Source organism: Amblyraja radiata, chromosome 31, assembly GCF_010909765.2.
Source record: "Amblyraja radiata isolate CabotCenter1 chromosome 31, sAmbRad1.1.pri, whole genome shotgun sequence".
Lineage (NCBI taxonomy): Eukaryota > Metazoa > Chordata > Chondrichthyes > Rajiformes > Rajidae > Amblyraja > Amblyraja radiata.
Window position 1 is genome coordinate 5,435,472 of NC_045986.1, and position 27,512 is coordinate 5,462,983.

Consider the following 27,512-nt stretch of genomic DNA (forward strand, 5'->3'; position numbering starts at 1 on the left):
AGGGACCTGTCTCCTTGCAGTATAACTCTATCTCTAATGTGAATTGTTCATCTACCTCTCTGGTTTATATTCATATAATTTTGCTACCCATATCTTTTGATACACCAAAACCTGGGCAGAGAACAGGCAGCTGAACTCACTAACCATAAAGACAACCACCTCCTGGTAGCATCTTCTTCGGTGATTGCTGTTTGTGGCTTTGAAATAAATTGGCCTAATCTCTACCCATCCCTGCAGTGACTTTGTAGATCAGATTGTGCATGGTAGGAATATTTCAAAGAATAATTTCTGTTTGAATTATTGATTGGCCTTTAAGGGCCAATCATGGTGCGATTATCCCTCTTGCTTTTATCCTAATCACTATTGAATTCCGGGTCGCATGCCTCTTAGCCAGAGATGAACAATCTATTCTGCAAATGTTACTGCTGGCTTTCCTCAAAGAACAAAGAGCAGCTGCTCAGTGGTAGTTTGGAATTTGAGCACCTTTCTAAGAGACCAGTTGGGTGCAGTTTGCGCTGATTTTAGATCCTGGATGGTCTGCATCTGTTTGTGCACCAGTTGCCTGCCTCCTCTAGATCAGTTTGTGTGCTTATACAAAATCGGGAGATAATAAAACGAATGCAATGCATTTATTTCGAGAGAGCTAATATATATATATATAAACAAAAACAAGGATGTAATGCTGAGCCAGGAGGGAAATTGACTCCCTAAGAGGAAACTAAGGTGCTGGTCAGACCACATTTGGAGTATAGTGAGCAGTTTTGGGCCCCATATCTGAGGGAGGATGTGCTGGCATTGGAGAGGGTCCAGAGCAGATTTACGAGAATGATCCCAGGAATGATTGGGTTAACATATGATGTGCGTTTGAAGGCACTGGGCCTGTACTTGTTGGAGTTTAGAAGGATGAGGAGATAATTTACTGAATAGTGAGAGGCCTGGAGAGAGTGGATGTGGAGAGGATGTTTCCACTAGTGGGAGAGTCGGACCAGACGCTATAGGATATACCATTAGAAATAAAAGGAGATGAGAAGGAATTTATTTTGTCTAATGGTGGTAAATCTGTAATTCATTGCCACAGACCGTTGTGGTGGCCAAGTCAATGCATATGTTTAAAGCGGAGATTGACAGATTCTTGATTAGTCAGTGTTGGGTGTTCATGTAATAACAGAAGCCTTACACCATTATAAAGATCCAAAGATTTTATCAACTACATTGCAAGCATGACTACACACGTGCACTTACTTACACTAAAGGAATTCAGCAAACAATGATAACTGAAAAGCTAGTGGGTGTAACTACTGAAGCATGACTCATGAAATGAGTGACACTAATCTACATCCTCCCTCTTAAAGAATCAACAACAATACATGTATAACAATCAATGACAAACTGGAGGAAAGTCAAACATAGTCCGGATACTTCACACCAGCCTGCAAACATGACCAGCACGTGTACGATAAAGACTACCCCCATTGAGGTTTTCCGGGGAGAGGGCAGGTGATTTCACAGGCGGGGGAGACTGGGCCAACGTCCCTGGAGACGAAATGGAACTGTGGTGGCAAAGACGGAACAGACAAAGGAGCTGTTGCAGGCATGGGTTGTTGCGTTGGCAAAAGCATGCGAGTGCCACTAGACGCAGACGGAAGTGTACTTGTATGATCTGAATAATACGGAGGAGGAACTGGCTCGTTCACAGGCAGGATGTGTTGCCTGTTGTCTGTAGGTGCTGCCATCAGCACTAACGATATATGAGTGTGACTCTGAAGCAAGTCCAGAAATTACTCCAATACGGTCGTGGCCTTTGTCAGTCTTGGTTAGCGGTGGCAATGACCTACTTGTCTTGTCAAACCATTGTTTTTGAATGTCACGCTTCTGTTGCAACATGGATTGAACCTCCTCAGGTGGAAAAACGTGTGGGATCAATGCCTGGTCAGCTACAGGCACCGTAGCACGGGTTTGCCTCGACAACAACTGTTGAACCCAAGATGGGGTCACGGGAGATGTTGCGTAAGTTGAGCAGATCCAGGAAAATGTCCGATTTTGCTCTGTAAGAGCTATTTAGCACTTTTGACAGTCCATTCAGCCAACCCGTTAGACTGGGGGTATTCAGGATTGCTGGTGACGTGGTGGAAATTCCAGTGTCTAGCGAACTCCCTGAATTGTTGGCTGGTGAATTGACTGCCGTTGTCAGTTAGCAGTTTGCCCAGAGATCTGTGGACAGAAAAGTGGCGAGATAACTTCGAAATCACTCCGCTGGAAGTGGGGCTGCTGAGAAAATCAATGTCGAACCATCCTGAATAAGAATCCACGAGCACCAGGTACTGTTTGACATGCCAATCGAATGTCAGCTGCGACTAGACCATGGGAGCGCAGGCACAGGATGTGCAATAAGTGGTTGCTTTTGTTGGTGAGGTGCTAAACTGTTGCACACTGCGCAGGATGCCACATTTACGGTGATGTACTCGGCCATGCCAGGCCAGTAAAACATGCTTCTTGCCCGTAAAACAATGGCTTCAGCACCTGGGTGCCCAGCGTTAAAATACCGGTGGTGCAGCGAAGCAGGGACCACGGCCTTGTGTACTTTTAAAATAATGCCGTCTTGCAGTACTAGCTCATCTCAGACAGCAAAGAAGGGCCGGACTGGCAGCGGAACGTTATAGTGTTTGGCCAGCCGTGCTTAATGACGGAGGTTAGCAACCGTAAGGTACTGTCAGCAGCAGTGTGGGCAACCAGGTCCTCCATACAGGACGAAGGGATAAAAGACACAGTAATCACAATATAGTCATCATCCGGCAAAGGCGGATCCTCGCAGGTCTTCCGGGGTGCACGCGAGAGAGTGTCGGCCAGGTGCATATCTTTACTGCGTTTGTGGATGAGAACTATGTCATATTTTTGAAGTTGTAGTAACATCCGCTGGCGAGGAGTGGATAGGTTTGTTGAAAATGCTGATCAGAGGTTGGTCAATTGGACGCGTGGGTTCGTATCCCACTTCTGACACCATGTTGGGAGTTGTGTTGTCCATACAAAAACAGAAGCCTTACACCATTATAAAGATCCAAAGATTTTATTAACTTGCACGTTCTACTTACACCAAAGGAATTCAACAAACAATGATAACTAAAAAGCTAGTGGGCGTAACTACAGAAGCAGGAACAGGGAGATACAAGACCTGAATGTGTGGCTGAGGAACTGGTGCAAGGGGCAGGGATTTGGATTCTTAGACCACTGGGATCTGTGTTGGAGTAAGGGGGAACTGTACAAAAGGGACGATTGCATCTTAACAGGTGGGGACCAGCATTCTGGCAGGCAGGTTTGCCACTGCTACACGGGTGGTTTCAACTGAATAAGGGGGGTGGGGTGTCAAATGGGATAGTCGAGAATGGGATAGTTAATGACCCCAGAATTAACGGGAAAGGAAGCTGACAAAGGGATAGGAGAGTATGGCGAAGTGTAAAAGGGATCGATGTGAAAGGTGAGGCATACCTTGAGGATGTGAAAGGTGAGATGCGTAAGGAATTAAAAGTATTGTATATGAATGTGCGAAGTATAAGAAGTAAAGTAGATGAGCTTGAGGCTCAGTTAGAGGTTGGTAGATATGACATTGTGGGGATTACTGAGATGTGGCTGCAGGAAGATCGGGCATGGGAACTTAATATTCAGGGTTATACATCCTATAGAAAGGACAGGCAGGTGGGCAGAGGAGGGGGGGGGGGGGTAAGCTCTGCTGGTGAGGGATGGAATTCAGTCCCTTGCGAGGGAAGACATAGGGACTGACGAGGTAGAGTCACTGTGGATTGAGTTGAGGAATTGTAAAGGCAAGAAGACACTAATTGGTGTTATCTACAGACCCCCAAATAGTAGCCCGGATGTAGGGTGTAAGTTGCAGCAGGAGTTAAAACTGGCATGTAACAAAGGTAATGCCACTGTGGTGATGGGGGATTTCAATATGCAGGTAGACTGGGAAAATCAGGTTGGTTCAGGACCCCAAGAAAGAAAGTTTGTAGAGTGCCTCCGAGATGGATTCTTAGAGCAGCTTGTAATGGAGCCGACCAGAGAAAAGGAAGAAAGATTCTAAGGGGAGTAGGAGGCAACCGTGGCTGACAAGAGAAGTCATGGATAGAATAAAACTAAAAGAAAAGATGTATAACACAGCAAAGAGTAGCCGGAAACCAGAGGATTGGGAAACTTTCATAGGACAACAGAAGGAAACAAAACAGGCAATAAGGGTGGAAAAGATGAAGTACGAAGGGAAGCTGGCTAGGAATATAAAGAAGGACAGTAAAAGCTTCTTTAGATATGTTAAGGGAAAAAGAGTAGCAAAGTCAAATGTGGGTTCCTTGAAGGCAGACACGGGTGAAATTATTATGGGCAACAAGGAAATGGCAGAAGAGTTGAACAGGTTTTTCGGATCTGTCTTCACTAAGGAAGACACCAACAATCTCCCAGATGTACTGGAGGACAGAGCATCTAAGGGGGTCGAGGAACTGAAGGAAATGTTCATTAGGCGAGAAATAGTATTGGGTAGGCTAATGGGACTGAAGGATGATAAATCCCCTGGGCCTGATGGTCTGCATCCCAGGATCCTCAGGGAGGTGGCTCTAGAAATAGTGAACGCATTGGTGATCATTTTCCAATGTTCAATAGATTCAGGATCAGTTCCTGAGGATTGGAGGATAGCTAATGTTATCCCACTTTTTAGAAAGGAGTGAGAGAGAAAACGGGGAATTACAGACCAGTTAGCCTGACTTCGGTGGTGGGAAAGATGCTGGAGTCAATTTTTAAAGAGATAATAATGGGGCATTTGGATAGCAGTAAAAGGATTAGTCCAAGTCAACATGGATTTATGAAAGGGAAATCATGCTTGATTAATCTTCTGGAATTTTTTGAGGATGTGACGTAAAATGGATGAAGGAGTGCAAGTGGATGTAATGTATAGACTTTCAGAAAGCCTTTGATAAGGTCCCACACGGGAGACTGGTGACTAAAATGAGAGCACATGGTATTGGGGGTAGGGTGTTGACTTGGATAGAAAATTGGTTGGCAGACAGGAAGCAAAGAGTAGAAGTGAACGGGTCCTTTTCAGAATGGCAGGCAGTGGCGAGTGGAGTGCCGCAAGGCTCGGTGTTGGGCCCGCAACTGTTTACCATATATATATTAATGATTTGGAAGAGGGAATTAGGAGCAACGTTAGCAAGTTTGCGGATGACACAAAGCTGGGTGGCAGTGTGAACTGTGAAGAGGATGTTAGGAGGTTGCAGGGTGACCTGGACAGGTTGAGTGAGAGGGCAGATGCGTGGCAGATGCAGTATAGAAACATAGAAATTAGGTGCAGGAGTAGGCCATTCGGCCCTTCGAGCCTGCACCGCCATTCAATATGATTATGGCTGATCATCCAACTCAGTATCCCGTACCTGCCTTCTCTCATAACAACCCTGGAGGTCCTGCTTTTCAGCATTTTTCCGAGCTCTCTAAAGTCACGCTGTATAATATAGATGTGTTATATCTGGACTTTCAGAAGGCTTTCGACAAGGTCCCACATAAGAGATTAGTATACAAACTTAAAGCTCAAGGTATTGGGGGTTCAGTATTGATGTGGATAGAGAACTGGCTGGCAGACAGGAAGCATAGAGTAGGAGTAAATGGGTCCCTTTCACAATGGCAGGCAGTGTTAGCTGTGAGGAGGATGCTAGGAGGCTGCAAGGTGACTTGGATAGGCTGGGTGAGTGGGCAAATGCATGGCAGATGCAGTATAATGTGGATAATGTGAGGTTATCCACTTTGGTGGCAAAAACAGGAAAGTAGACTTTAATCTGAATAGTGGCCGATTAGGAAAAGGGGAGATGCAACGAGACCTGCGTGTCATGGTACACCAGTCATTGAAAGTAGGCATGCAGGTGCAGCAGGCAGTGGATCTTATAGAAACTTACAAAATTCTTAAGGGGTTGGACAGGCTAGATGCAGGAAGATTGTTCCCGATGTTGGGGAAGTCCAGAACAAGGGGTCACAGTTTAAGGATAAGGGGGAAATCTTTTAGGACTGAGATGGGAAAAACATTTTTCACAGAGAGTGGTGAATCTCTGGAATTATCTGCCACAGAAGGTAGTTGAGGCCAGTTCATTGGCTATATTTAAGAGGGAGTTAGATGTGGCCCTTGTGGCTAAAGGGATCAGTGGGTATGGAGAGAAGGCAGGTACAGGATACTGAGTTGGATGATCAGCCATGATCATATTGAATGGCGGTGCAGGCTCGAAGGGCCGAATGCCCTACTCCTGCACCTATTTTCTATGTCTATGTTTCTATAAATGTAAGGTTATCCACTTTGGCGGCAAAAACAAGGGGGCAAGGTTAGGTAAGGGGGCGGTGCAGTGAGACCTGGGCGTCCTTGTACACCGGTCACTGAAAGTTGGCGTACAGGTACAGCAGGCAGTGAAGAAAGCTAATGGAATGTTGGCCTTCATAACAAGAGGATTTCAGTATAGGAGTAAAGAGGTTCTTCTGCAGTTGTGAAGAGCTCTGGTGAGACCACATCTGGAGTATTGTGTACAGTTTTGGTGTCCTAATTTGAGGAAGGATATCCTTGTGATTGAGGCAGTTCACGAGATTGATCCCTGGGATGGCGGGACTGTCATATGAGGAAAGATTGAAAAGACTAGGCTTGTATTCACTGGAGTTTGGAAGGATGTGGGGAGATCTTATAGAAACATATAAAATTATAAAAGGACTGGACAAGCTAGATGCAGGAAAAATGTTCCCAATGTGGGGTGAGTCCAGAACCAGGGGCCACCTTCTTAGAATAAAGGGGAGGCCATTTAAGACTGAGGTCAGATAAAACTTTTTCACCCAGAGAGTTGTGAATTTGTGGAATTCCCTGTCACAGAAGGCAGTGGAGGCCAAGTCACTGGATGGATTTAAGAGTGAGTTAGATAGAGCTCTAGGGGCTAGTGGAATCAAAGGATATGGGGTGAAGGCTGGCATGGGTTATTGATAGGGGACGATCAGCCATGATCACAATGAATGACGGTGCTGGCTCGAAGGGCCAAATGGCCTCCTCCTGCACCTATTTTCTATATTTCATGAAATAAGTGACACTAATCTACAGTAAGGGTATCAGAGATTATGGGGAGAAGGCAGAAGAATGAGGTTGAGAAGGAAAGATAGGTCCGCTCTGATTGAATGGCAGAGTAGACTTGATGGGCCGAATGGCCTAATTCTGCTCATAGAACTTATGAACTTATGAGTCTATTAACTCTGTCTTGAAAGCTTCATTTGCCCAGATATTATTGGATAGAAACCTTTAAGTGAATATGGGAGGCGAATGATGCTGTGATATTAACCAACATGTAACCTGCCACTCAGTTTTCTTGGCACTACTTCTCACGGATCCTCTCTCCTCCTTCCAGCCAGGGACCATTGAAAAGGCAGTTTCAGATATCCGATCTATTGCCATGGCGACGGAGGACGGAGGTGTGCAGAGTGTGTGGCTGCTCACAGAGTAAGTACAGAGAATTGCCATCTTCTCACTTGCGATGTAGTTGATTGGTACAGTTTTCCTTTGGCTTCGGGAAGTAAAAGTGTTGCATAATTATGTTTGTTCATTGCTTGTTGTTTAGTGGAATGATATGTAGGATCTAGCATTTGTGATTGTATCGTCCAGTGGGAAAACGTCACCATTACATTCTATTTGATGCTTATTCATGTTTCTTTTTTGTGTGGTATTAAACTGTTTTCAGTAACTAATGTGGCCAAGATTTAGAAGCTGCAAACCATGTTTCAGCATTGAGGAAATGCCTTCAGGGATCAGCACTTAGATGGACAGATGAATGCTTCACACATTTGCTATTGCTCAGTTGGGATGGTAGTCCCAGACCCCCCTTGTCTGTTGCAGTCTAATACCCTTGATAATGTAATTCAAACAGAGGGTCTTCCTAGGATACAGACGTCTGCTGGGAAACAACCTGCATGGACTCATTCATCTTGTTGCTGAATCGTACATATTTCTTTGGGTGGAGGCACTGTTGACAAAGGCAAATGATCCATCCAACGCAAAAACAAAAATTACTAAATGGAGAAGAGGACGATCAGCGATATTTGGTCTGTCAAATCTTGAAAGTGAATAAATAAGTCAATGTAAGCGTGTTAAAGGTTAGGAAGAGAAGGTAGGAGAATGGAGTTGAAAAGGAAAGATAAATCAGACCTGATTGAAAGACAGAGTAGACGCGATGGGCCAAATGGCCTAATTCTGCTCCTGTGACATATGAACTCATGAAAAAGTGAGGCGCATGACGGGGAAAAAAGAGTTTAGTATTCCTAAGTTAAATGATTTGTCTGGACATTATGGACGTGATATTTTCTTGTTGTGTCCTAGGATCGACCACTGGAATAACGAGAAGGAGCGTTTGGTGCTGATCACTGAGCGATCGTTGCTGTTCTGTAAATATGACTTCATCAGCCTCATTTGCCGACAAGTTATGCGCATTTCACTGAACGCAGTGGATACCATTTCAATTGGAGAGTTTCTTTTTCCACCAAAGTCATTGAATAAGTGAGTAGTGTGGCAAAATATTTTTTCAGATGTATCTGCACAGGTGCTTTAAAAGATGCACATTGGGTTACGGTCTAATACAAATTGCAATGAAAACTCAGTCCCAGTGTAAAGAAAGTCACTAATTAATCTGGTTTAGTTTATTATTTTTCACGTGTACTGAAGAACGGTAAAATGTTTTTTGTTTCGTGCCATCCAGTCATCGAAAAAACTATACATGATTACAATCAAGTCGTCCACAATGTACAGACACAGGATAAAGGGTATAACATTTAGTTTAGTGTAGCTTATTGCCACGTGGTCCAAGGTACAGTGAAAAGCCTTTTTTCTTTTGTTGTGTCTATCTCGTCAGCGGAAAGACTATACTTGATTACAATCAAGCCATGCACAGGTACAGGATGTAGGGAATAACGTTTAGTGCAAGATAAAGTTCAATATAGTCCGAGGATCTCCAATGAGGTAGATGTCAGGACCGCTCTCTAGTAGGTGATAGGATGGTTCAGTTGCCTGATAACAGCTGGGAAGAAACTGTCCTTGAATCTGGAGGTGTGCATTTTCACACTTCTGTACCTCTTGCTTGGTGGAAGAGAGGAGAAGAGGGAGCGACCGGGGTGAGATTCGTCCTTGATTATGCTGCTGGCCTTGCTGAGGCAGCGTAACGTACAGATGGAATCATTGGAAGGGAGGTTGGTAGTCCCTGGAAGGAAGATTCTCAATTTTATTTTATCAAGAAATTCAGACAAATTTCCTGACCCAGAAAATGATGAGAATGTGGAGTGTAAAATATAACTACAGTAGTGGATAAAGGAAATGTGTCTCCTTTGATGCAAGAAATGCTAAATAGGAAGAAAAGATGGGACAAAGTACTTGCTGGTATTTCACAATTCTTCATGTCTCCTCGCTTGTTTGAAGTACCTTTACCACCAATGCTATTATTGCCAATTACAGTTTATGACACAGGATAGTCCATATAGTCACCTCTCACTCTGTCATTGTTCTGTGAACCTTGTTAAGAATTCAAAATGTAATCTATTGCACATTGCAAAAATCAGAAAAGCACTATGGTCAGAAATGTAAACTAAAATTAAGAACGGAGAACAGTAGAGCACAGGAACAGGCCCTTTAGCCCACGGTGTTTGTGCCAAACATGATGCCAAGACCAACTCTTATCTACCTGCACATAATCCATAATCCCTCCATTCCCTGCCTTTCCACGTGCCTATCCAAAAGACCACTATCAAATCTGCCTCCAATAGCATCCCTGGCAGCACGTTTCAGGCACATGTCTCTCTATATTAAAAAAAAACGTCCTGCGCATCCCCTTTAATCTTTGCCCCTCTTACCTCAAATCTATGTCCTCCAGTGTTTGATTAGTCCATCCTGGAAAAAATGTTCTGTCTAGCCTCTCATAATTTTATATGCTTCTATCACGTCTCCAAGTAACCTCCAATGTTCCCGAGAAAACAATCCAAGTCTGTCCAACCTCTCCTGTAGTTAATACCCCCTAATCCAGACATCGTTATTTGTAAAACCTCCTCTGTATAGTAAACCTCTCTGCACCCCTTATGTAATGGAGGCAACCAGAACTGCAAGCAATAACCAAGCATCATGACATTCTGACTCTTACACTCAATGCCACAACCTAGATGCGAGATGCCTTCTTTACCACTCTTTCCACTTGTATTGCTACTTTCAGAGAGTTGGACTCCAAGATCCTTTCTTTACATCTATGCTGCTAAGGGTGATGCCAGACTTACGGAAGGGTTAAGTTCTGTGAACCCTTGCGTAAGTGAAATTTACATTTTTTAATTACTTTGCAAAAATTTCTAAACACTTGTTTTCGCTTTTTTATTATGGGGTATTGTGAGTAGATTGATAATTTCAAAAAAAAGAATTTAATCCATTTTAGAATAAGGCTGTAACATAAGAAAATGTGGAAAAGGTGAAGGGGTCGGAATACTTTCCGAATGCACTGTAGCCTTTTTTAACTTCTCAAAAAACTTACTGGCTCGATCAATTGTGTGGATTGTGGAACAGCCTTTTCAAATATTTCCAATGTGCAATTGCCTTGTTGTGGCATGCAAGCCACAATCCTAATCAATGGGTCAGCTACAGAACCAATCTCAGTAAAGACCAGTATCAAACAAGAAAACATTATACAACATAGCACAGTACAGGAATGGGCCCTATGGCCCACAATGTTTGTTCCAAACATGATCCTTAGCTGAACTGATCTCATCTGCATTTTCCTGATCCATTTCCTTCTATTCCCTGCACTTCCATGTGCCTATCTAAAAGCTTCTTAAATGTCACTATTGTATCTGCCTCCACAACACCTGGCAATGTCTTCCAGGCACCACTAAAAACAAAACTTGCTTTGCACATCTCCATTAAACTTCCCCCCCCTCTCACCTTATCGCAATGCCCTCTAACGTTCAACATTCCCTGGACTTTGGAGATAAGTCTGACGGCAGTAATCAGAGTTCACAGACACTAAATAACAGCTCCAAGAAAGAGAGCAAAACCAGCCATACACATGCCCATACTAACCATACACAAGCCCATACCAACCATACATATGTATCCCAACACTTTGCTTAGTCCTCAGAATATTGCATCTTGCCTGCAGAAATTTCCGATGGGACTGGAACTAATCTTCATTACCAATAATGTGTAGGAAAGAACTGCAGATGCTGGTTTAAATCGAAGGTAGACACAAAATGCTGGAGTAACTCAGCGGGACATTCAGCAACTCTGGAGAGAAGGAATGGGTTACATTTCGGGTCGGGCTTGTGTATGGTTAGTATGCAGTGCAAAGTGAATCAAAAGTGCATAGTTGTGGTACTTCAGTTGCAAACCTGACAACTGAATTTGAAGTTCATTTTGGAAAGTCCGGGAAGTTACCTTAATAAATGAACACTGAGCGATAAATGTGAACTTGAACTTGGCCAAGAGCCAAGAAAAATATCTCAAGTTGAAGTCTGGCACAATCACTATTTGACAGCACATCCTCATTCTGGTTCAATGTTAGTGATCACTGACCTCTCAATGACTGGATGGGAGGACCCGCCTTTCAATACAGAATCAGTAAATGTGGTGTTGCTGGCCAACATATCCCAAGAATAGATGTGCAAACGTTTGTCATCACTGAAAGAGGACAGATCAACTTTGCCAAAATAAGCCCATGTACAGTACATCTGGAGTGTGTATTTTTGAGCATTACTCTCCTCGTCAGATACCTGTGGTCACACGATGTTCTGTTTCAGAATCCTTTCTTTGTGTCCACAGACTAGCTATGAAACCACTTAGTCCCTAAATTGTTGTTTACGTTATGAGTCTATGATTGTTCATTTGCATGAAGCCACAAATACAGTCTTCAGATAGTGGAGGTATCATTCAGCTTGTTTGGTTTTACAGGAGAGAGGGACAAGGTATTCGTGTTCAGTGGGACAAACGGGAAACTCCATCCTTTATTAATCGCTGGAATCCATGGTCCACTGATATGCCATATTCCACTTTCACTGAACATCCCATGGCAAATGCAGATGAGAAGATTGCATCGCTCTGCCAGGTAAGAAGTGATCAGCCATTTTGTGTGGTCAAGACATCTCAAACTAATGTGCTAGTGCAAAGACTCAGAATTCTGTGGTACAGGCAATTTTTATATTTGGCCTCACAGTATGGCCTATTGCCTGGGCACTATAATTTGAGATAAGGATTCTGTGTCCTGGTTTCTGAACTAATAAATCTTTTGAGCTGGAAAACTTGCATGAAATTATGTGATTGTAAGGTTTATCAAAGCTAATGCATCGTGAGTAGTTTTAGAATAGTAGTGTTTAAGAGTAGCTTTAGTTGTAGTGTTTTATTTTAGTGATTTAGAGTAGTTTTAGTGTTTGTAGTTTTAGTGTCTTGATGTTATAGATAAGTTTTAGTGTTGTAGAGTGTTCTAGTGTAGTTTTCAGTATTCCGTATTTACTTTAATGTCATTTTAACTGAGTACTTACATACACAGATGAAACGAAAAATTGTTTCTCAATCAGTTCCCGTCAGTGCAGTTAATAAAAACAGAATAAATACATATAGCTTTAAAAATTTAAATTAACATATCTAAAATAGGCCTACAAATTGAAATAAAAACAGACATTCAGACCGAACAGTGGCTTTGCTTTGACAGGTGCCCAGCTGTCAAAGTATGGGCGAGGTTAGATGTGTTGGTGTATGATATATGGGGAGGGGACACAGTCCGTTAACCAGTCTTATTGCCTGTGGGAAGAAGCTGTGTAGCATCCTGCTGGTTTTGCAGCTGATGCTTCTGTACCTCTTCCCAGATGGCAGAATGGAGAAGATGTGGTGTGATGGATGATGGGGGTCCTTAATAATGGAGATGGCTCTGCTGATGCTCCGCTTCTTATAGATCTCCAACAGGAAAGGGAGTAGGGCACCAATGATCTTACTGGCTGACCACTATCTGTTAAGTTGGTTTTGCTCATAAGCCTTGCAGCTCCCAAACCAGGAAGTGATGCCGTAGGTCAATATACTCTCGATGGTGCCCCTGTAGAAGGTCCTTAGATGAACAGTAGGGAGACCTGCTTTCCTTAGTCTCTGGAGAGGGTGGAGCCTCTGCTGAGCTCTTTTGGTGACTGCTGTGGTGTTGGCCCTCTCCACAGCAGCACCATCAATATGCAGCGGAGTGTGATGGTGTTTTCCAGCCCTCCTGAAATCGATCACCACTTCCTTTGTCTTTTCCACGTTGAGGGTGAGATTGTGAGATCTGCACCACAAACTATTAGTTATATAATAGTTGGATTGTTTTAGAGTAGATGTAGTGATTTAGAGTAGTTTTAGTGTTTGTAGTTTAGAGTACTTGCAATGTTTTAGTTATAACCATATAACCATATAACAATTACAGCACGGAAACAGGCCATCTCGGCCCTACAAGTCCGTGCCGAACAATTATTTTCCCTTAGTCCCACCTGCCTGCACTTATACCATAACCCTCCATTCCCTTCTAATCCATATGCCTATCCAATTTATTTTTAAATGATACCATCGAACCTGCCTCCACCACTTCCACTGGAAGCTCATTCCACACCGCTACCACTCTCTGAGTAAAGAAGTTCCCCCTCATGTTACCCCTAAACTTCTGTCCCTTAATGTAGTTATAGTGTTTTACAGTAGTTTTAGTATTGTTAGTTTTAGAGCAGTAGTATTTTAATGTTTTAGATTAGTTTTAGTGTTTCTAGAGTGTTTTAGTGAAGTTTTAGTTGTACAGAGTTCTAGTGTAGTTTTAGTTTTAGAGTAATTAGAATGTTTTAGAGTAGTTTTAGTGCGTTAGTGTCATTTTAATGTTTTGGAGAAGTTTTAGTGTGGTATTGTTTTAGTGTAGTTTTAAGGGGCTGTCTCACTGTGGCGACCTAATCTGTGAGTTTAGACGAGTTTGCCCTTGACTCAAACTCGCAGCATGGTCGACACGTGGTCCTGGGTGGTCCTGGGAGGTCCTAGGCGGTCACTGGAACTTTCCTGCATGTTCGAGGGACGTTCCCACCTCAGTTTGGTCGAGGAAAAATTTTCAGCATGTTGAAAATTTTTCCGAGAGTAAAAATTGTTGGGCATGGTTCTTTTGAACTCGTAGTGGAGTGGGGTCACTATGTAGTTACAGGCAGTCGAGGGCAGCCGTAGACAATCTCCTTTGCTGACCGGGCATTTTAATTGGCTCATTGGAGTTTTCAGAACCAAGGAAAACCTACCGGTAATGTAAAATGCCCGCTAAACTCTATTAAACATTGTCTGACTTCTTAAACGTTTCTCCACCCCCTCTCTCTCTCTCTCTCTCCCCCCCCCCCCCCCCGCATTCTCTAACAGACTTACTGTACACTGCAGCCGTCTTTTACCTTCCTGTTCATAGCGGGTGTGAATTTCAGACAGCGCTCCACCGCTTTCCCTGGCATCCGCCTTTGCGATGTGTTTGTGTGTGTGTGTGTGTGTGCGCGCGGTCGGTCGACCTAGCTCGAGGTTTTCCAGGCGAGTGCCCTCGAGCTTGAAGGTCGAAGACAGTCGCGTCAGTGGGACAGGCCCTTTAGTGTTTTAGAGCAGTTTTAGTGTAGTTTTGTTTGAGAGTATTTTTAGTAATGTTTTAGTGTAGTTTTAGTTTTAGAGGAGTTTTAGTGTTTGTATAGTGTTTTACTGTAGTTTTGGTGTTTGAGTGTATTATAGATTTAAAGTAGTTGGAATGTTTTAGTTGTGTTTTCGACTAGTTTTATTATTGTAGTATTTCAGTATAGTTTTAGAGTAGTTTTCATTTATCCTCTAATACCGAATTGCAATAATTCGCTATTAAATTTCAAAATACATTGTTCAGTAGGTGGTCTGTTTTGAAATGAGTTGACTTGATTTTTTTTTAATCTAAACTTCCAGCTGGGGAACTTTAAGACCCAATTAATCCAAGCGGTGAAGAAGGCGCACAAAGAGGCCCCACTGCCCGGCCGGGCCAACGGCGTGCTGATCTTGGAGCGGCCTCTTCTCATCCAGACCTATGTCGGGATAATGTCCTTCATTAACAATGAAGCTAAACTGGGCTATTCAATGTCAAGGGGAACAATCGGATTTTAAAGGGTTTGAGCTTGTGTCTACATTGCCTCTTCTGCACCCTTCCACTTTGCATTAATCCAATCTTCAGTCAGGAAGCGGACAGCTTTGGGTGCATGTTGTGAAGTTGGATAAACTGCGTGAGATTGCACTCTTCCCGAAGAGCACACGGAATTGTAGCATGTGGTGCAATGTTCTTTTTAAGGACATTGCTTCTATATTATAGCATATATACAACAAAATGCAGTACTGCAATTGCAAAATGATTAGTACAGTGTCCTGCTTGTATCGTATGTGTTACTGTTTATTGATGGACTTGCTTCCTATGCTTGTTTTTGCAATTAATGGATACTGGTCATTTTTAATTGCTTGCTCTTATATCGCCTGTGTTTTGTTAAAGGGGATTGTGAAAGGAACAGTTAGTGTAGTGTCCTTTCACCTCTTGGATTTTAGTTCAAATATAGCACAAATAGAAGTCGACTTTTTCCAAAGAAAAGCCAGGTTGATTTAAACCCAAAGTGTAATGTTGTCCTGAAGGACAGACTGACACAGGCACTGAGTGTACAGGTGTTGTATCACAAAACAATTACAGTCAGTCCCCTAGCAGTGAAACTGTTGGACAACAAGATGCCTGGATCATTGACTTTGAATTTTATCACGATTGGGGATTTTAATTTCTGGTAATTGAATCCAGAATTTTAAACATGAAGCTATGGTTGTAAAACCCCATCAGTTCATTAAAATCGTTTGTGGAAGGGAATCTGTCATCTGGTGTGACATATTTTCTCAACATTGTGCAGTTAGCTGGCTTTTTTAATTCAGTGGGAAATTGGAGATGGATAACGTGCCATTATTAGCAGTAACACCCACATCTGTGAATGAATTAGTAACCGATTTAACCATTACTTCCAATGGAAACTTCTACTGGATGTATTTACTGAGCCTACTCCAATACTACATTGTCCATACTACAATCTGATCACCAGATACTATGGTACAGAAGCAATTGAATGGTCTGGTATACGATCAGGAATGTTTACAAAGGGAGCCCGTGCAGGCACTCGATCTCAAGCTCTGAAGTAGTGGGAGATTTAAAAGGGGAGCAGTTGGATGGGCTCATTGAGGCCCTGCAAAAAATAAGAGTAGGTGTAGCAGAGCAGCCTATTGGGAGGGGCTGTGTTAGAGAGGCTGGGTGTTGAAGTGAAATGCTTTGAGGGCACGTGCTGAGGCTTTGGTTCAAGAGACTTCAGCAAGGAGGCAGCAGGTTAGGGTACAGTCTTTTTTTTTTGTGTGATTCTTCTTTTTCTACCCCCCCCGCCCTTGCACTGAATGCAGTAGAGATGGCAGGTGGGATAGTTGGATCCTTCTCCTGCACGATGTTGGAAGTCAGCTGCATTTCCAATGTCCCTGAGGATTATACCTGCAGACAGACATATGTTCAACTGCAGCTTCTTACTGATACGTTAGGGAACTGGACGCCGTCAGGTTCATCTGGCGGTATGAGCGTGTTGTTGAGGTGGTCACATAGGCAGAGTAGATGGTTGACCAACAGGAAAGGGAGTAGGCAGAGAGCGCAGTCATCCCCTGTGGCCATTCCTCTCCAAAACAGGGAAAGCAGTTTGGGTACCGTGGCGCAGCACCAAAGGAATAGGAGAGTCGTTAGTTCGGGGGACAGGAGATTCTGTGGCAGCACGGTGCTATGCCTCCCTGGTGCTAGGTTTCAGCACATCTCTGAGCAGCTGCCTACAACCACCACCAGGCCAGTCAATGGGGCAACAAAGCACATTTCCACAATATTTAACACCTATAATATTTCATTGTTACAAATAAACAGTGCAGTTTTTGACACCACTAACTGACCACCTAACCAAATTATTCCAGCCCTTGATCTACAAAGTCACTTCACTGAAAAAATGTAAATGCACAGAAATGGGGAGGAGGGTCATTAGCCTCCCCAACATTGATATAAGCTATGTTAAAAAATATACTGTTACAAGCTGGTTCAATGCCTCGGGCAATAATAGAAAGTGGCACATTTGCAAACTACATTCATTAGCAGTTATCTCAACTGTATTCCAGTATTTTGTAACTATTTCTCTAAGCTATCACATATGCCAATAAAATTGACAATTATTGGAACATGGTATGTGGTTGATCTTGACGTTCTTATTCAAAAAGGGACAAATATGAAAAGCATGTAACTACAGGCCAATTCACCCAACCTCTATGTCCAGAAATCTTGAAATCAGAGTAGCAGAGGCACATTTGAAAAAATTGAGAGTAGAATCAGCACAGCTTCATGAAGGGGATATTCTGCCTGAAATGTTTTTTTGAGGATCTCAGTAGAGGAGATACAGGGGCATCCATATGATCATTTTAGACTTCAAGACATGCAACAACATGACTCAGAAGTTAACTCTTGAGCCCATGTTTGTATTCACATTAGGTTTTAGAATGTAGATTTACAGAGAGAATGTAGAGAAGCAGGTGACCCTAAAATCCTGGGGAGTTTTTTATTGCAATCACTGATATTCATCTAACAAGGTTTTTCTGTTTAATAAAAGCAACAAGAATTTCTAAGAAATTATAATCCTGAAACTAGATACAGTGCAAGCCACATTTAACATCTTGCTTAATCATTCAATATTTTATCATGAGTTGCAGTTGGGTTATTTTGACTCAATTTACTTTGGATTAAAAATCTGTTTTACATGGAAAATAGGTGCAGGAGGAGGCCATTTGGCCCTTCGAGCCAGCACTGCCATTCACTGTGATCATGGCTGATCATCCACAATCAGTAACCTGTGCCTGCCTTCTCCCCATATCCCTTGATTCCACTAGCCCCTAGAGTATCTAACTCTCTTTTAAATTCATCCAAACTGTCTTAGGTGGCAGAGAATTCCACAAATTCACAACTCTCTGGGTGAAAACGTTTTTTCTCATCTCAGTGACTGTGGCCCCTGGTTCTGGACTTCCCCCAACATTGGGAACATTTTCCTGCATCTTGCTTGTCCAGTCCTTTTATAATTTTATACGTTTCTAAAAGATTCTCTCCCATCCTTCTAAATAAGCGAGTTTGGTATTCTGAAAAATGCAAGGAATCATGGGATTTGTCAAAGTCCATTCGAGAAAAAAAAGACGAACAAGGCTGCCAGGTAACGGGAGAGCGGGGTGTAACAGCGAGAGAGAGATGGGGCGGCAGATACGAGTGGGAGACGGGGAGAGACGGTGAGAGAGTAGGGGGGTTAAAAACGTGCATGTTTGTGCTTTGCTCACAGATGTGTTTAGTTTAACATTCTGCGGGGAGTGCCGGGGTTTGCATGTTGGTCCCCCAGTCCCTTCCTCCAGGTCGGGGGTGGGGGGTTGTCCTAGCGCCAGGGTGTTCTTGCAGAGACGGGGTGTCTGGGACCTGCAGTGAAGCCACGATAGCGAGTTCCTCTTCCCACCGCCTCGTCATTACCCGCAGACAGGCGTCGCTCTGTAGGAAGGAACTGCAGATGCTGGTTTACGCCGAAGGCAGACAACGTGCTGGAGTAACTTGTATTTATCCCCATTGATTGGTGCTCGGCTCTCGCCGGCAACGAAGGGTTTAACCGACAGCCACTGGATAGGGCGAGAGGTGCAGCTGACGGTCCCCGGCCCGTCAGGGAACGGGTTCCTCACGAGTTGGAGCAGAGTTGAGCTGGAGTTAGCGCTTCTTCTCTGCCCTGGCTGTAAGCCTGGGGTCGCCAATGCATCGGGCCAGTGTCCCGTCATCCTGGACATCTCCGGCCGCAACCGGACAGGGATGGGACGGGGACGGTAGTGCAGTAGAGGGGTGCGAAGTTAGCCACTGTATAATAACCCGGGAGGGCAGCCCAAGTGAGAATGGAACCCATACACGTAGGCTGAGGGGCACCAGACCATGATTCATCAGATTGTCATTGCTGAGATTTCTGCATGGACCAGTGGAGAAGGGAGAACTAATGTCACTAACTCCAGTAGCAATTCTGCAGCTCCAGAGACACGGTTCGATCCTGACTACAGAAGAAACGCAGGTCTGTATACATGCAGCAGTTCAGCTGACGAGAATATTTATCTCCAGTGACTTATGACCTGGGCATGCGCAGTCGGAATACCGAACTTGATTATTCGAGTGAATATTATTCATTTATTCTTTAAATCCTAGCAATATTCCAAACCTCAGCTAATAGCCCAGATGATAAATTTATAACACAGCAATAACACATGGGTAAATATAGAATTGTAAATTTTAATAGAAAACAAATCAAATCCAACAAATATTTACATACAAGATTCAATGATTCGCAGCATCTCCTATTGGGCAATCATATCTCCAAGTGTACAGTAATTAAAAGACCAGATTTGTGCACTTGACGTATTAATCTGTTTGGCGTGATGATATTTATTTTCCTTGCAACGCAAAGACTTCAAATCAAAGTACAACAGTGAACAAGCTCAAGTGCATATGTTTGTGCAGATAATATTCAAACTTAACTGCTTAAAACATGTGATAATTAAAATATACCATTAACAAACCCAAGAACATATCTTGGTTAAATGGTGTACTATGTAGGAACTCTCTGACCCCCCCCCCCCCCCCCCCACCACCACCAATAAAGCAGTAGATTGAAGCCGATATTGTCAGTGATGGTTACTGCTGGAAAATGGAAAGGAATGTCTGTTTCTGGGCACTAGGCACTGGCCACTGCACTCTGTTGCTTCCCAGTACAATCAGTTCAATGCAGCCAGGAAGGACAATGGAACAAAAATGGCCTACAGTCCGTCTCCATGATGGCCTCACACCAATTCATGTACTGTAGCAGCACAGAATGGAACACAAAATCTTGAAGAACTGAACAACTTGGAGAAGTTAAGACTTAATAATTTAAGAACAAGATTGCACAATGAAGCTTTTATGATAACAAGATATTAAAAAATATATTTTTTTTCTCGAAACAATGTCATAGGACACGGCCAAACATCCAGTTACAACCCGTAGATAGACAAACGCACTACTATCACAGAAAGGTACATAAAGGTTCTGTAATTTTCATTTAAAAGAGTTGCATAGGACCCTAATCAAGGAAAGTTTGCATCTTTGAAAAACTACATACAAGTCATGTTTCATAAAAATCATCTTTACGTTGTGCCTTTCACTTGCGCAAGATGCTCCAAAATCTTTTTATTGCAAATTCTCAACCAAGAGATCAAATTCAACACCAATTACACAATTTGGGATTGTTTTGTTCAAGTTGGTTCTTCTGTTCCTTGGTTAATAACTAGAATATGCTAGCATTTAGCATGTATTAGGGAAATGTTAATCATTTTGCAAGGGATCCAAATTTAAGGTTAGAAACATATTTCAGTCTAGAAATGAGATTTACTGGTTTGATTGAATATGTGCAATTATTTTTAAGAATAGCTTAGGTACCAAATATCTCTAAAAACAGTAAAAGCACAATTTTCACATTTAATTTCAATTTATTTTAAAGGAATTGGAACTGTTGCTCGGTCCACAATGATCTTTGCACATGGCGCATAGTTAATTTTCATCAGCAGTTTCCAAATAACACACACACATTTGATCCTTACTCATCAGCATTAGAGAGTCTCCACTGGGATGCCAGTGCAATGATAAAACCTGGAAAGTTCCTGCAGAAAGAACAGAATTCAGATTTTAGGTACCATGAGAAAAAAAGCAAGTTTTCCACAAAGTAATACTAGCTAAGAAAGCACAAAGTACACATTCATTGTCCTCTACCTTCAGATGGTACTTGCACAGACAGGCATCCTGCAGGAGACCACAGGTACACCTTGGTGCTGCCGGTACAGATGGCTAGACGGGTTCTGCGTGGGTCCCACTGGAAGTTTCTCACTGCAGATATTTGCTCCAAAACCACGTATTGCTTCAGCTTCTGAACATCCCATATCCACACGGTGTTTGGCATGTTATCTTGTAAAAGGAAAAAAATGATGCTGTTATTAGGATTAATAGTTAAGGGAAGGGGATGCCATAAACTAGGCTTATCAAGATAATTCCCATTCTTTAAGCTACAAAGAAAGCTGGAAACATAAACAAAATATACGTTGAAAAATAGGCAATCGGACAAATTTCACTGTCCTATTATCAGCAGTGCTAAAGAACTAACAAATGCAGTTATACGGGTCATTTGGATTAACACTAAAGTAATTATAAGTATTTGAATTGGCCCTAGAGTATAAACCATTTCCCTTTAAAATAATTATGCAACTTGGCAAGTGAATTATAAAGGTGCTTTGTTCAGCGTCCAAAACAAATGGTGCATTAAAAAGGAATACAACGTGTTGAAAACTCCCAAATCGTTCAGCTTAGAGCTCTGCATAAAATATTAAGAAATAGTGAGAAAAACATTTTACTTCTTGTGTAGGGGAAGATATATTTTATATCGGATAATGAGAGTATTTAATGATCACAAGAAATTAGACAATGTTCAAAGTTCATCGACCAAAGGTTCAACAGCGGGAATGTTAGTGCAACAAAAATATACAGCAAATTAACTACCTCAGCCTTAATCCAAAGAGACAAACACAAAGGTCTGCACCTTCATGCACAATGAATGAGAACTGAAATAACAAGAGATATGTTCGATGACTCATAGAAACATAGAAAATAGGTGCAGGAGTAGGCCCTTCGAGCCTACACTGCCATTCAATATGATCATGGCTGATCATCCAACTCAGTATCCTGTACCTGCCTTCTCTCCATACCCCCTGATCCTTTTAACCACAAGGGCCACATCTAACTCCCTCTTAAATATAGCCAATGAACTGGCCTCAACTACCTTCTGTGGCAGAGAATTCCAGAGATTCACCACTGTGTGAAAAATGTTTTTCTCATCTCGGTCCTCAAAAGACTCCAAGGATAACTTAATCTCAGCATTTCTTCCTATGCCACAGAGAGGACCCATCTCCATCCACATGTACCTGAATGGCAAATACAGCCGAATAGAAAAAGGCAATACATTTTACAGTATCATGCACATTCCCTGCAAGGCAAATATTACTTCATTTACTTATTTAGTTTAGAGTTAAGGACCTGTCCCACTTTCACAACCTAATTCACAACCTCTGCCGAGTTTGCCCTTGACTCATACTCGCAGCATGGTCGTCACGTGATCATAGGCAGGTCGTGATGCTAGTCATAGGTACTCGAGGCATCAAGTAGGTCGGGGTATTTTTCTAGCCTGATGAAAAATGTCCACGAGTAAAAAAGGTCGTGAAAGTGGAACAGGCCCTATACAGTGCAGAAACAGGCCCTTCGGCCCACTTAGTCCACTCCGACCACGCGATCCCCGCACACTAATACTCTTACACACAGTGGGAACAATTTACATTTATACCACGCCAAATAACTAACAAACCTGCACATCTTTGGAGTGTGGGAGGAAACAGAAGATCTCAGAGAAACCCACACGGTCACAGGGAGAACGTACTAACTCCGTAGACAGCACCCGTAGTCGGGATCGAACCGGGTGTTGTAAGCGCTTTACTAAAATTATTTTTAACCCACCATGCTGCTTCTATTAACTTACCATTTCTGGTTGCCAAGAAACGGTTGTCGGGACTGAACGCAATCATCCCGACACCTAATTTGGGATTTGCTCTATCTGGATCAGGCTTCACTATAGGGACTTGAACAGGAGGCTGGCAAATCTCATCTGAAACAAAAAAGGAAAATCAGTAAAATAAAGATAGATGTGATGTTTTAATTAAAGTAGAAAAAGAGCCCTGCAAAAGGACACAGATTTATGGCTCAGTAAACAATTACGTTGTGGGTATTCGACTTCCCACAAGGTTCAAGCATTTTCTGTGCTGTCTCCTACAATTCTGGACAGCAACTATGTCAGAGGAGGTGTTTGTATTCAGATTGTGAAGATCAGAAAGAGAATAAAACAATCCAAGTTTGATTCAGAGAAAGGAGGCACAAAGGCTTCAGCTATGTGAAAGTGGCAAGATGGAGGCAGGAACTTGGTGGGAGGCTCGTCTCTTCAAATGAGAAAAATAACGGCCTACCTCAGTGTTTACGGTTGTACACGGGCAATGGGCTCGATGCTTTAATGTGTTATCCATAAGTAGCAGAATCATTAAGACAAAACTTATTTTACTCAGAGTAGGGGAATCAAGAAACAGAGGACATTGGTTTAAGGTGAGAAGGGCAAGGTTTAATACAAACCTGCGGGGAAACCTTTTCACTCCGAGGGTGGTGAATATATGGAACGAGCTGCGAGAGGAGGCAGTTAAGGCAGGTATTATAACAGCATTTAATTTACACTTGGGCAGGTATCAATCAATCAACCTTTATTGTCATCTTGCAAGCAACAGTTGTACAGTGCAAAATGAAAAGACGTTTCCCAGGGAATACCGGAGCATCGCACATGAAATTTAAAAAATTTCACACATAATAACAGTAAAAACAATCCAGTCCCTGATGGAACAGTATAAATAGTTAAAGCAGGTAAAACAACAACGTTAAAATACAGTAAAACCAATCATAAAAGTGTCCGGGGCAGCTGATTTTAGTGGCCTGATTTTAGTACATGGATAGGAAAGGGTTAAAGGGATACGAGCCAAACTTGGGCACATAGGAATAACTTAGATGGTGCATCTTGGTCAGCATATACGACTTGGGCCAAAGGGCTGGTTTCCATGCTGTATAACTAAGATACCGTGCACACAAACCTGAAGATGGCTTCCAGTATGAAAGCTTGAACAACCTTGCTTTAGTCTTTCAAGTACGGCCCAATGCCAATTGTATATGTTAACTGTAGAATATTAAGACATGACAATATGACCCTCTAAGTAAATAAGCTGGCCATAGAGTGTTTCAGCACTAAAAACAAATCATACTTACACATGGGTCACACATTCAAAAAGTTCTCATTTAGAAGGAAAAACAATCAGTTGTAATAGAAGATCAACTATTACAACAAGCTTCAGGCACATGTGCTTATTTGAAGTGCAAATTTGCAAAGGAGAATTGGAATACTTAAAAGAAAAAAACCCAAAAAGAATTCACCAAGCTTCTGGTTATCCAAAAATATATAGGTTGGCAAACTGTGTGGAGCAACAGCAAGCAGACTGTAGCTATTGGCTAATTCAGCTGCATTCTAGCATCCCCCTTCATGCAGCCATTTTGTTTTGCCTGACAACAGTCCTTAGAACAGGACAATCAAATTTGTTTAAAAACTACTTTTCAGGATTATTTTGGAGATGGTGAGGAAGGGAACATTACTTAAGTTTCTTGTCATTCAATTCATTCAATTCAATTCAATTCAATTCAATTCAATTTATTGTCATTTGGACCCCTTGAGGTCCAAACGAAACGCCGTTTCTGCAGCCATACATTACAAACAAATAGACCCAAGACACAACATATTTTACATAAACATCCATCACATTGCTGTGATGGAAGGCCAAAAAATCTTTTCTCTCCACTGCACTCTCCCCCCCCATGTCAGAGTCAAAGTCAAAGCCCCCGGCGGGCGATGGCGAATTGTCCCGTGGCCATTAAAACCACGCCGGGTGATGCAAGGTCGCGCACCGGGTCTTGATGTTAGAGCCCCCGGCGTGCGCTCGCAGACCCGCCGCCATTCCAAGCCGCGCGGGGCGATGGTGTAAGGCCCCGCTCCAGGTGCTCTTCAACCCCGCAACTCGGGCGGGAGAAGTCGCCGCTGCGGAAGCCCCGAAAAGCGGTCTCCCTCCAGGGACCCGCGGGCTCCCGGTGCCGCCGCCCGCCAAACCCGCAGTTGCAGCCACCGAATTTCCGGGGCTCGGGTCGCAGCAGCGTCCACCACAGCTCCACCCACTCTGGACTCGGCCAGCTCCGCGACGGTGAGGTGAGTAGTCAGCACCCGAGCCCCCGGTTTTCCTGTTGGAGGCCGCTCCTCGTTGCAGCCCCAACGACAACGGAGACCCGACAAAGAAAAGGTCGGGTCTCCCGTGCAGGGAGAGATTTAAAAGTTACCCCCTCCCCCCCACACCACCCCCACCCCCCCACACACATACCCCAACAAAAATAACAAAAACTACATTAAAACATAGACATAAAATAATAAAAACGCAGACGGACTGCAGAGGCCGCTGCAGACGAGAGTCGCGCCGCCTACCGAATTCAATTATGGCAGTGGAGAAATCATCCCAACATTTACAATTGTCTAAATTAATTTAAAGTTCTTTACAGATAAAGATAGGGCAGAGGAAGTGGGAAGGGACAAAATAAACTGCAGATGTTGAAATCTGGAGCAAACAAATAAACTGCTGGAATAACTCTGGGCCAAGTAGCATCTGCAGAGGCAAAGGAAGTGGGAAGCTCTCTAAGCAATCAGAATCTTGTTGATATAGTTTCTTAATTGTGCTGTATTAGCTCATCTCAGCACATTATTAGGGCATAGCAACGTGTTAATTAGTGGGTATTAGATATGTAAAGTAGGACTCTCACTGTTGATCACTATCTGCCATAAATAGAATAACAAATTATGGGCATGACAGATAAGCAGGGCTGCCAACTCTCACGCTTGAGAGTGAGAATCACGCATTTCAACCAATTCTCACGCCCTCACGCTGATGACAGATTTCTCCCGCTGTCTTCAGTCCTTGCACAGCAAATATCCTATAGCTGAGCTATAGCGGAGCTATAAGATCTTTGCTGCACAGTTTGTCTCTTTGCGCCACATGACAGCGATCTGCACGGTCTGGGGAAGCGCGTCGGTCCTGAGCAGCGGGTGTCAGCGCCTCTGTGTGCCGGCTGCGAGCGCTGTGCTACCGGCCACCGCTGCAGCCTCCCTCCCTCCCTCCCTATAACCATATAACAATTACAGCACGGAAACAGGCCATCTCGACCCTTCTAGTCCGTGCCGAACACGTATTCTCCCCTAGTCCCATATACCTGCGCTCAGACCATAACCCTCCATTCCTTTCCCGTCCATATAACTATCCAATTTATTTTTAAATGATAAAAACGAACCTGCCTCCACCACCTTCACTGGAAGCTCATTCCACACAGCCACCACTCTCTGAGTAAAGAAGTTCCTCCTCATGTTACCCCTAAACTTCTGTCCCTTAATTCTCAAGTCATGTCCCCTTGTTTGAATCTTCCCTACTCTCAGTGGGAAAAGCTTATCCACGTCAACTCTGTCTATCCCTCTCATCATTTTAAAGACCTCTATCAAGTCCCCCCTTAACCTTCTGCGCTCCAAAGAATAAAGCCCTAACTTGTTCAACCTTTCTCTGTAACTTAGTTGCTGAAACCCAGGCAACATTCTAGTAAATCTCCTCTGTACTCTCTCTATTTTGTTGACGTCCTTCCTATAATTAGGCGACCAAAATTGTACACCATACTCAAGAATTGGCCTCACCAATGCCTTGTACAATTTTAACATTACATCCCAACTTCCATACTCAATGCTCTGATTTATAAAGGCCAGCACACCAAAAGCTTTCTTTACCACCCTATCTATATGAGATTCCACTTTCAGGGAACTGTGCAGTTATTCCCAGATCCCTCTGTTCACCTGCATTCTTCAATTCCCTACCATTTACCATGTACGTCCTATTTTGATTTGTCCTGCCAAGATGTAGCACCTCACACTTATCAGCATTAAACTCCATCTGCCATCTTTCAGCCCACTCTTCCAACTGGCATAAATCTCTCTGTAGACTTTGAAAATCTACTTCATTATCCACAACCCCACCTATCTTCGTATCATCGGCATACTTACTAATCCAATTTACCACACCATCATCCAGATCATTGATGTACATGACAAACAACAGTGGACCCAACACAGATCCCTGTGGCACCCCACTAGTCACTGGCCTCCAACCTGACAAACAACCATCCACCATTACTCTCTGGCATCTCCCATTCAGCCACTGTTGAATCCATCTTGCTACTCCCTCCTGCCCTTCAACTCACACGGCAGCGCCAGCGCCACCAATCCACGCTGCAATGTGCCCGCCAGAATCCCCATTGGGCGTCCGGGAGAGAGGGAGAGAGGGAGGGGAGAAAGAGAGAGAGAGAAAGAAAAAAGGAGGGAGGGATAGAGGCAAAGAGAGACAGGGGAGGGAAGGTAGGAAGGGTATAATAATAATGGATGGGATTTATATAGCGCCTTTCTAATACTCAAGGCGCTTTACATCGCATTATTAATTCACTCCTCAGTCACACTCGGTGGTGGTAAGCTACTTCTGTAGCCACAGCTGCCCTGGGGCAGACTGACGGAAGCGTGGCTGCCAATCTGCGCCTACGGCCCCTCCGACCACCACCAATCACTCACACACATTCACACACAGGCAAAGGTGGGTGAAGTGTCTTGCCCAAGGACACAACGACAGTATGCACTCC

The 27,512-nt window shown here is 43.3% G+C and overlaps 2 protein-coding genes across 3 annotated transcripts in view; one reads left to right on the forward strand and one right to left on the reverse strand.

The window, feature by feature from the left end:
* Nucleotides 1–17,270, forward strand: part of tprg1l (tumor protein p63 regulated 1 like) — a 30,140-nt gene extending 12,870 nt beyond the window's left edge. The window contains exons 2-5 of the mRNA XM_033047802.1: nt 7,401–7,492; nt 8,366–8,542; nt 11,960–12,113; nt 14,957–17,270. Of these exons, the coding sequence (XP_032903693.1) occupies nt 7,401–7,492; nt 8,366–8,542; nt 11,960–12,113; nt 14,957–15,151 (618 nt within the window). The 3' untranslated portion in view covers nt 15,152–17,270. The remainder of the gene's footprint in view (nt 1–7,400; nt 7,493–8,365; nt 8,543–11,959; nt 12,114–14,956) is intronic.
* Nucleotides 17,271–19,359: 2,089 nt separating this feature from the next.
* The window catches only part of wrap73 (WD repeat containing, antisense to TP73), a 71,179-nt gene continuing 63,026 nt past the window's right edge, over nt 19,360–27,512 (reverse strand). The window contains exons 10-12 of one of the 2 annotated variants that reach the window (XM_033047800.1): nt 22,702–22,827; nt 20,892–21,083; nt 19,360–20,782 (exon numbers count right to left, since the gene is read on the reverse strand). In XM_033047800.1, coding sequence (XP_032903691.1) covers nt 20,673–20,782; nt 20,892–21,083; nt 22,702–22,827 — 428 coding nt within the window. In that variant the 3' untranslated portion in view covers nt 19,360–20,672. The remainder of the gene's footprint in view (nt 20,783–20,891; nt 21,084–22,701; nt 22,828–27,512) is intronic. The other variant, XM_033047801.1, reaches the window with a different exon arrangement.